The sequence below is a fragment of the Centruroides sculpturatus genome, unplaced genomic scaffold (genome assembly GCF_000671375.1).
Source record: "Centruroides sculpturatus isolate CEXI.00-Female unplaced genomic scaffold, Cexi_2.0 scaffold401, whole genome shotgun sequence".
Classification (NCBI taxonomy): Eukaryota; Metazoa; Arthropoda; class Arachnida; order Scorpiones; family Buthidae; genus Centruroides; species Centruroides sculpturatus.
Window position 1 is genome coordinate 203,551 of NW_019384560.1, and position 11,611 is coordinate 215,161.

At 29.1% G+C, this 11,611-nt stretch overlaps 1 protein-coding gene across 1 annotated transcript in view; it reads right to left on the reverse strand.

Moving 5' to 3' along the window:
* Positions 1 to 11,611, reverse strand: part of LOC111623952 (alanyl-tRNA editing protein Aarsd1-B-like) — a 63,118-nt gene that overhangs the window by 34,072 nt on the left and 17,435 nt on the right. Inside the window, exon 4 of the mRNA XM_023366694.1 lies at positions 1,405 to 1,619. Within this exon, the coding sequence (XP_023222462.1) occupies positions 1,405 to 1,619 (215 nt within the window). The remainder of the gene's footprint in view (positions 1 to 1,404; positions 1,620 to 11,611) is intronic.

Consider the following 11,611-nt stretch of genomic DNA (forward strand, 5'->3'; position numbering starts at 1 on the left):
ACGTTTCGTCAGTAGTCACAAACCGACGCAAGAAATCCTGTGGGTTTTTCTGGTAGAAGTCCAAACACTCCTTTGACATCAAAGTGCGAACACGTTTTTGCTCGGCGGTCAGCAGATGTGGCACCCACCTTGCTGAGACCTTCGTCATACCCAAATCTTCGGTTAGGATGTGATGCACTCGGTTGACAGAGATGCCTGTTGTCTCAGCTATCTCACACGTTTTCAAACGGCGATCTGCTAATACCAAATCGTGAACTTTGTCAATGTTTTCTTCAGTGACAGCAGTTGACGGCTGTCCGCTGCGAGGGTCATCTTCCACACTTTCTCTGTCAGATTTAAAAAGGGCAGTCCATTTTTTCACAGTGGTGTACGAATGAGCAGACTCTCCTAAAACTTCATCCATGTCAGCTTTGATTTGAGATGGGGTCAACCCTTTTTTCGTCAGGTATTTTATGACCGCACGAGTCTCCGTCTTCTCCATTTTTGACAAAGTATGTGCACACTGACTATCTGCTAAGCTGTTGTGGCAAAACTTTTTGACAAATCAAGCGGAAATTGGTATCGTATCTTTAGCAAAGATGGCTGAATTATTCCCGCCAAAAATTAAATTGATTGCAGCGCCGCATATAGGCAAGGCCGCGAACTTTCCGAACAGCCCTCGTAGTGCCACAGAATATTAGAGTCATCAATCTTGTAGTAAAGCGATGATGTTAATCTTGATTCTACAAAATAATAATAGTTTCCTAATGATTTTTAAGCATTTCTATTCCTTTTATTCAATGAACTTCACAGATAGCCACAATTCACACATTTATCATGTGGCAGATGTGTAAAACTTAAAATGATCATAACTTCTGATAAGTGCATCTTTCAAAAAATGTTTTAGATAAAAGTTTGTTTGATTTTGATGGAAAAATTATAATGTGCAATAAAAAATGGAGTTTCTATTTAAGAAAATGAAGTTGAAGTTATTATTAAATAAAGATTATTCTAAACAGGGATTCTTTAATTATTTGCATTCTATATTTATAATAAACTTGGATTTTTAAAGTTTTTCCTTTCATTTTATAAAATAAATATACTATTTGCAGTGACCAATGCCACTAAAACAGCATCACAAATTTTTGAAATGATTTGAAGTTGACAAGAATAGAAATTGAATTTAGAATGGAAAACATTTCAAGAGAGAAGAGTTTAAAGACTAGAATCAAAATATTGACTTAAGTTATGTAAGAGCTCTTCTCTTTATGGATATTGATAAAAAGTATTCTAGAGTTACAAAAACTGTTATTACAAGTATTCTGTCCAGAAATAAATATATATACATTGTACTGTTATAAAAGTTATATTATTAGTTAATTACTTATTAAGAACTATATTAAAAAAATTATAAAAATTACAAACTTCTTTTAATTCTGCAGCATCACGATTAAATAAATTTACATATACTGGAATATTTTCTCTAATTTTTTCATTCAAAACTTCTTCTAATTCAGTAATCTTATCATTGGAAATAGTTGGTATGTCCAGTTCAACATAACTCAATTCATCTCCAAGATTCCATGATGTTGTATGAAAATTATACATATTCTCTGCAACAGCAGTAATTAAATGTTGTCCTACATATTAAAATTATAAAATGTTAAAATGAATAAAAATTTAATGTAATTATTTTAGAATTAATAATAAAAGATTTATTATATATTAAATAATATACAAATTATCTATAAATCAAATAACTATCAAATATACATGCCAGTTCTAATATAGCTAATTAATGATCAAATAGAGTAATTTTATCAAAAGATAGGGGTTATGCAACCATTTTGTATTATATTTAATAATTAGAAATAAATCTACATTTAAATAATTTAACCATCTATTTTCAGCTAAATTATTTTATGTAACCATTAATTTGCTATATTTCAGCCTGCATGGAGTTCTGCAATAGTTATTTGAATTATTGAATTATGATTGCATTTCTTTATGCAGTGAGAGTTTAGTGAAAATGACGTCATGAGCAGCTATTGCTACATGTCACTGCATCATAGTTTAGAAATGCTTTTCGCTTGAGCGAAACATAATGCCATAACCTATTCTTTAATTCCAGTTAAAACCAAAAGTAAAGAACTACAATATTTAAATAGATATAAAGAATTGAGCATTTCTCTTTCCAAAAATGTGAACAAAGTAAAGAGATAGAAGATATATAATTATATTTAAAATATAATTTTTTCTTATTCTTTAGATAACTTTCAGAGTCGTTTTACAAAATTTAATCCTTCTTAATCTTTCCATAATATTTTAATCAACAGTCACTGTGACTTTTTTATTTTTACAGCATAATATCGTATTATACACACAAGTGTCCATTTTGCTTTACACATGTAGCAGACATAAAAGCTGCTTTGTCTTTGCTGCAGCGACTTCTTGCAGCAAATGTTTAGAAATGGTTCGCTACATTGCAACACTGCATTTAGAAATGGGTTTTAGAGTGTTCACTGTAAAGCACTTCTCGAGCACTGCATAAAGAAACATGGCCTATTCAAGCTGTTTGAATGTATTTATTTAATTGCATCACAAATAATTACACTGTATTTGTAATGCAAATATTCTATTCTTTTTCAAATAGAAAACTTTATAAATTTTTTAAACAATAAATACCTTACAATCAAATTAAAAATTCATGTATAAATATAAAAATCCTCAACAAATTTAATTAACAAACAATTCTTGACATCTACATCATGCAGTTTTGATTTGATTTTTATCTCTTTTGATTGTTCTGAATATTGTTTGTGAATAATATAAAAGAACTTACAATTATGAAAACAATAATAAATTTTAATACTATAAATGCATACATTATACATTTATGCTTGTTTTTATTTTTACTAAAAGATCTAATAGATTTTAATTTTGATTTTAGATAAATATACATTAACCAGAATCAACTTCAAAAATAAAATTACATTCTCCTGTTTCCTAGTATAATAATGCAAAACATAACTATTTTATTCATGTTTAAACATTTACAGGTTTAAACATGAATAAAATAGAATTCTTTTTATCTTGCATATTTTCTGAAAAGCTGAGAAATAATTTTGTGTGTAAATATACTAGACATGAGAAACTATTTCTCATATTCAGTGCATATTATTAATATATTAATAAATATATTATAGATTATATTACTCTATTATTATATACTATTACAATAGTACATAGTATTAATATTATAACATTAATATACTATCATGAAAACAAAGAAGTAAGAAATTTTCTTCTACTAAAGCCATTGTATCAATCTAACATAATTTCAGATATAATTAAATCACTAGTTTCATAATTCATTTTGTTTATTTTAACTTGATGTTTGCTATCCTTTGTTATAACTACTATATATCCTTATTTTGTATTTATTTATAAGTTTAAAATAACTCTTGAATATTTTAAGAATTTAAATACAATCCAGATTTTTGTTCTATAACTGAAGATAAAATACAAATGTTGAATATATATTCAATATAAACAAACAGACTTCAAAAAGTTAATGTTAACAATTATTACTTTAAAAAAATAGGAAAAATAAATGATTTATTTAAGATCTGATGAAATAATATGTAAAATCTTTTTATGACATTGAAACTTTTATCATAGCTAATTTGAAAAGTTGAAAATAAATGATTAAAATCTTAATGAATTTATTGTACAGCTGACCAGTTAACTTAAAATTAATGCCACAGTAGAAAAACCTTTCACATTTATTATAATAAAAATCATATATGTTCACTTTTCATTGCAATTTAATTTATATTTTAAAATACAATAATATTTAAATTTTAAAATTTTCTTGAAAACAAAATTATTTATTATTCTATTTATCATCTTATCTTTTACTACATATTCCATTTATTTACTATTTTCTTAACAAAAATTTTACATAACTTATTATTTTCAAAGATTTAAAATTCGTCAATCCCTAAACATTAAATATTCCAAAAATTAAAACATATTAATAGTTTCAAAATACATTTTAATACAATTTTGTAATTTATAATTTTTTATTAGTAAAATTTTTTCAATTTTTCTTTAATGATATAAAAATTTATCTTTGTTTTTCACTTTTATTTTACCATTATTGTTTGTTGTAAATACCATATATCTCGGCAGATAAGACGATAGATGAATCATAAAAAAAGGCCCCCAAAATCCGGGGTTGTCTTATAGGACAGATATAAAAAAAATTAGACTGAAATTTATATAAATTAAAACCATTATAAAAAGACAGACAAACCGTAATTATTTACTAGAAGAGATTAGGGTATGCGCACAAAATAGAATAGCCCATACGACGTTTTTGTGAATAGTCAATTATCTGAAGGTCATTACCCGAATGCCGAATCAGTGCCAATGTTTGCAACAATTGCAAGGCAGTGCTGCCAGATGCAAGAAAATAAAATTTGTTCATTCGAAAAATTACAAATAGGACATAATTCCATATATGCTATACAGTATTATTATTCAGATGATGATTGCTGATTTAAACTAAATTTATAGGCCGTTGATAGTTTGGGGGGTCATCTTATAGAACAGATATATGCTAAAACTATAAAACTTTGAAAAAAATTTATACCTCGTCTTATCTGAAAGTCGTCTTATCCACCAAGATATATGGTAAATATATATCACTAGTTCATAGAATTGCATTTATTAAAGCTCAATCAACTATTAATTATATTCAAAGACAATGAAATGTAAAAGAATATAAGCTCTTCATTCAGAAATTCAATCTTATTTAACAAATAAAATTGAATTCAAATTATTCAATCACATTCATTAAATTCATCATAAAATTATTATTCAAATTCAAATTGAAAGAAAAATAAAAAAATTTATTTGTCTAAAAGTAAAATTAACAATTTTAACAACAAACCAACTAATTCATCCCAAGGTCAGTAAATATGTAGAATAATAAATAATTTAATGTAACGTGAAAATATAATTAAGTTTGGAATACAAAAATTATTGAAACCTTGGAAAAATATGTCATGAATATACAATTATCTAAATTAAAAAAGAAAATCAGATTTTTAAAAAAATACTTTAAGTATAAGAAAAACCAAAAGAAAAATCATATGATTGATGAGTATGTGCTTCTATAAATATTAAAATAAATATAGTTAAACAGGATTTACTTACAACATGTATTTTTTTGAATATTTTTAAATTTGAGTGTTGTATTCTTGACTAATTACATGACAAAACTTTAAAATAAATGTATATTTTTAAAGAAAGATATTTAATTAATAAATAAAAGTTATTTGTTTCTAATGTATATTCTCATGAATGTTAAGCATACAATATAAATTATTCTTAAGATTGTAAATATTTTGAATATACACACATTTAAATATGTGTATATTCAAAATATTTAAATAATAAACATTTAATTAATTACTATAATTTTCATATTAGAAGAGGAACAGTCTTTACAAAAAAATCAATTTCAAGAAAAAATAGTACTTAACATTCTAAATGTTATTTCACTAAACTATCCTTATAATAGATACAAGGGATGATCAAAAACTAAGGTTACAAAGCCTGCAGTGAAAAGTGTACATTTTATTTCATACAACCAATACAGCCAACTGATAGTACATACATTAGGTTATTTTTCGACATAGTCTCCATATCGGTTCAGGCACTTGTCACTTCATGTGATGAGTTTGAAAATTCCCTCCTGGTAAAAATCCTGTTTTTGTGTGTTCAGCCAAATTGTTGCAAAGTGTTTCACTTCCTAGCCTGAAGCAAATCGTCGTCCTGCTAAGTTCTCCTTCAAGTGAGGAAACAGGTGAAAGTCACTTAGAGCGAGATTCTCATGCAGCCCAGAAGACCACCACACTGTTGAAGCAGTTTCTCTGGGACATCATCGATCACCCTCCCTACAGCCCGGACCTCGCTTTGTAACCTCAGTTTTTGACATCCCTCATACATGAAAATAATCCCAAGGGAATAACTTTTACAAAATATATTTCCAAAAATATAATAAAGCTAAAAAAATTATCATATTAAAAATACATATGTATGCATGGTAATTGATTTAAACACAATCTACGTTTAATTATTTATGCAAGTATCTCCATTTAATCAGTTGTAATAATATATTTATAATTCTTTTAATAATAATATTAGAATTTTTGTGTTTTCTTAAAAATTTTCTTGATGGTATTGATTTTTTATTTGATGCAAATGAGAATTTAAAAGCAAATGGTTGATACTGTCAATATTTTTTTGTTCAAACAATAATGTGTATTCAGTGAGTTATGAAGAATTTTCTGTACTAGAATTAAATTCTGAACTTACTAAATTTACTGTCTTCATTATTTTTCATTTTTTAAATTAAATTTTGCCATATCAAATTTATTTGTATATTTTTTACAGATTTTTAAGAAGAACCTCAATATTTAGCTTTCAGAAAACTATTTCACTTTATTTAGGATGTAAACACAACTATTGCACCAGGTTGCATCTCAATTCTGCTACATAACAACTAAATGTAATTGGTGGACTACAGGACTATTCGTGGTGGATTACTGTATTTGTTGATTTGGACACCATACACTTTCAACTGACTTTTGCAGGGGCAAATCCTATCTTGGGGTTCCTATGAAAAATAATGGTAAGGTTATTATAGAAAATTATAGAATCATAGGACATTTCAAGATCAGAACAAAATGATTTTTCTTCAGTTAAAGGACTAAAAGAGGAAGCAATTGGATACTGTCAAAAAAAAATCAAAAAAAAAAAGTGGCAAAAATTTTGAGAGTAGTCTCTGCATGGCCTTGAGTGCTCAAGATTATGTAGATAAGATTTTCTCCAAGCAAACAAAAGTTGAAGAGGTCATGTTATCTAAACCAACCAATAGGCCATTATCTAAACCAGTGGTTCTTAACCTTTTAGTGAGGAGGGACCATTTATCAAAATTTTTGTCGTGTCATGGACCACGAGCTGTTTGGCAGTAATATAGGTTCTTATAAGGTTGTTCTATAAATTAAACACGTAGAAAATTATTCGGAACCAAGCGTATTATATTATTTGAGAAAGTGTTACATTAATTACATTATTTTAGTGCGATTTTTGTGACTGCATACTGTTTACCAACTGCTGAATTCTTGGTTCAGTGCTACTCAAAGGAAATGCATGTCGGCACTGGCATCCAACCGATTTCGATGTTTATTTTTAATTATCAAAAGCACTGAGAATCCTTGCTCGCATAAATATGTGGTTGAAAATAAAGTTAGGCACTGTAAAGCAATTTCTCGAATTTTAGGGAAAGCAATAGCTTTTTGGCTCCAAAAATCTTTAAGATTAATTCCTGTCTCGAATGTATCCTTGCAGTTACTATCATGTTGCATTTCAAATAACTCTTCTTGTATTTCATCGGGCACCTCAGAAATGTTGATTATGAAAGGATTGCAAATCAGTTTCCGAATACCTTTGTCCTTGCAGTCAGGAAAATAGCGATTGAATTCATTTTTCAAGCTTTGCAAATGGAATGTAATGTTCTTTTGTATTTGTCCTTTAATCTCAGCACACTGTCAATCAATAATTGGGTTCAATGTATCAAATGCAGAAAAATTCTGTCTTTCGACTTTGCTGATCCATAGTCTCAATTTTAGTGATAAACGCACTGATTTTATCTTCAAATGCAAATTTATTGCTAGTGACTTCCAGTTTCATATTTTCTGACCGTGCACCATACCCCAGCCCAGTCCGCTATCAGCTCTAACCTTGATGTACTGCGCATTGTCATCAACGCGTCGTCATTTATTTAATAATTTTGGGATAACTTTCGCGGACCACTTTGGATGCTTTCAGGGACCACCAGTGGTCCACGGACCACAGGTTAAGAACCACTGATCTAAACCAACCAATCATACTCCTGTGCAGTTGCATTTAATTATTATGTAGCTGAATTGAGATATAGCTTGGTGCAATGTTTGTATCTATACACTGAACTTGGTGCCAATATTTTAGAGATAGTTTCTAGGGTCAAAAATAAGCAGGGCTGTGGAGTCGGAGTTGGAGTCAGAGTCGTGGAGTTTTGGTGTTGGAGTCAGAGTCCAAGTCGGATGGTAAAGAAAAGTCGGGGTCGGAGTTGGAGCTGGAGTCGGTAGAATTTTACGCCACTCCACAGCCCTGGTAGGACTGTGGAGTCGGAGTCGGATTCGGAGTCGAAGTCGTGGAGTTTTGGTGTTTTAGCCGGAGTCGGAGTTGGATTGGTAAGGAAAAGTCGGAGTCAGAGTCGGTAGATTTTTACGCGACTCCACAGCCCTGAAAATAAGTCTAGAATCTTTTATGAGGGTCATTCTAAAAGAAAAGAACATTTTGATCTGACAAGCCATGCAGTTCTCCCACTACCCCCTACTGCCATATCATGGATCTTCCCATTTTTTCGTGCCAGTCTGATGCTAACAGCAAGCCACAATGATTATTTACTGTTACAGTGTGACTTTGAAATGTGTGACAAAATTAAAAATTCTACCAAGTGTGAGATTCATAGCATAATATGCTTTTTGAGTGAGAAAAAAGTCCACCCTATCGAAATTTACACAGATAACCGAGGTTTATGGTAATGTGATGAATGAAGCTTCAGTTTGAAACAAACAGCAGGGATTGTTGTCCAGAGGCATTGTGCTTCTTCAGGATAATGCACGTCCTCATGCTGCTACACTGACGAAGAACTTGCTTCAGCAGTTTAAGCAGGAAGTTTTTGAACATCCTTCTTATAATCACTCGGACTAGGCTCTGAGTGATTATCATCTTTTCCCAAAATTAAAGGATTTTTTAGCTGGGAATCATTATGGAAGTGGCAACAAACTGAAAGAGGCCATTAATGACTGGTTCAAGAACTTGGCGGTAACTAAGTGTGCAGGAGGCATAGTTATCAAATTCCCTGTCAAATTATTAACACTAGAGTCAGCAACTTTTTAAAGTAATTTTGCAATTTTTTTTGTTTCTGTCAACTCATTGATATAAGTAAATGTTGCCCAAGTAGGCCCTACTGTAATAAATGTAAAAAAGTCTTATCCACTTTAAAATTTTGCATTATCTATCCATATTACAGAAATAATTGAAAAGCAAGAATTTTTCAATATAAATTTACTTTGAATAACCTTTTATTTTTTACAAAATTAAATAGAATAATTTACAAGAACTGCTTAAAATATCATCCATGTATTCAAAATAAATTTTCAACATTTAAAGTAAAAAGTTTTAATTTGTAAAGATTGGTAACCTAGGAGTGGAAAAAAACAGCAGAATCCTTTTAGGAGGTTTAAAACGGGTTTCCAATATAAATTTTTGAATTTTGAAAAATCTTTATAGAGGATTTAGACTTATTTTTGATCCCAGAATCCATCCCTAAAATATTGACACTAAGTCAATAGGTAAGTCCATGATAGGTATCCATATGGTTGGACCATATGGATACCTATCATGCCCAAGTTCTTGATTTATTCTACACCTGTCGGATACCTCCCTCAAAAGACCTGTTACCCAAACAATTCGAATAAAAAGACCCTTCGACCACCCGAAGAATCCTGTGTTTGAGTCATGAAGTTATCCATCCTTAACTTCTTTATAAGGTATTTATCCATACGCGAGTTGTTTGTAAACTCTCTCTCTCGCGATAGTTAAATTGAAGAAAATAGGGATAAGATTGTATATCGTGTACTCCTGCCTGCTAAAATAAATTTGTTATTGTTTATAAATCCAGAATCCGAGTGATTCATTTTCTTGTTTCTCTTTCCTCACCTCTACTCTAAAACCAACCACTTACCCGCTACCGCTCGCATGACATAAAGTCACGATTTCCAAATCCTGAGAGACTCGGTGGTGTCACATCCTGACGTGGTGTCAAAGAGACACCAACGCTATGGTCACAAATATATAATTTTAAAATTTTATTAAAAAACTTTGATGTAGCTTGTAACATTTATTTTTATATTTTTAATTAGACAATAACATAAATGAATAATAAAAAGCTAAAGTATTATTTAATTTGTGTATATGAGCTAATTTGAAAACATCATTATCATTTGTTAATATGACGATTTTAGTCTCTGTAATCCAAATATTCTTGGTAGACAAATCTCACAGCAATCTTATTGGCAAATTAAATTTATTTTGTAAAGACTACATCAAATGCATTTCGGGCTGGTCTAATATTTTCCAGTCCCTCTTCAGTGAATAACCGCTGGTGGTAATTACAATGATATTTCCATGGGTAGGGGTGGTAAACTTTGTACACATTTGTAAGAATCAAGTTTAAAAAAATTTTTTCCACATACGTGTATAATAAACATACCAAAACCAACTAATTATTAAAAATTCATTGACAAACAATTGTAAAAATGATTCCAAAGCACTACAAATTTTTAACTTCATACCATCAACACTTTACAAAGTCACACAGTAGACCACCAACACTTTACAACGGTAATCAAGTGATGACGTCTTAATACATAACTATTTATTTTTTATTTTATTCTAGCGCCATCTATTAGATTGTACCAGCTATAATTTATTTCCATCCCTTTCGACTGATTTATTAAATTATTATTATTTTGTTTTCTAATTTCTATATGTTCTTTGAATTTTCTTTTATAAATATCTTTTTCAATATGTAAAATTTTTACATTGTTTCTATTAATATTACAATTATTACTATTGATGTGGTTAAACCACGGAGAATTATTATACTTAAGCCGAATGGCCGCTTCGTGTTCTTTAACTCTAGTTTCTAGTACACGCCCGGTTTCTCCTATATATACACACGGATTATGACAGTCACATTCAATTCTATAAACCACACCAGCTTTTTTTAAAGGGTCTAAATTATTTTTACTATTATTATTAATATGTTTACAAATGTTTTGTGAAATACTATTGGTCAAAGATGGGGCCAAACAAATATTATGATTCTTAATACTTTTCCTGCACTTTTCAAAGATATTTTTAATGTATAGAAACTTCTTATATATTTTATCAGTTTTCAACTTAGTATTATATCTATTCTTTAAATAATATGTTTTCCATTTTTTAAGTATAAAGTTTGGGTAATCGTTCAAAAGGAATTTGGTATCTAATTCTTTTAGTTTAATATTTATGTTATAATTATCAGATATTCTAGTACATATGTTTTTTAATTCGACAATATATGCATTCTTTTTAATGTAATCAGGAATACAAGAATGGTAATTAATAGTTTTGCTTACATTACAAGATTTTTTATAAGTTATAAAATCAAATTTTCTAGGATTATTCACTATGGTAATATCTAAATAATTAATTTTCTTATTAACTTCTTCTTCAATATCAAACTGTATAACCTTGTCTATGTTGTTTATTAAATTATATATAGTTTCTTTATTAATCAGATTTCTATTATACACTATTAAATAGTCATCTACATACCTCATTATTGTCTTTATACCCCTAATTTTAATAATTTTTTTATCGATGTCAATCATTACTAATTCAGCTAATTTTGGCCCCATCTTTGACCCCATACTGATACCATTTTTTTGTCTATAAAACATACCAT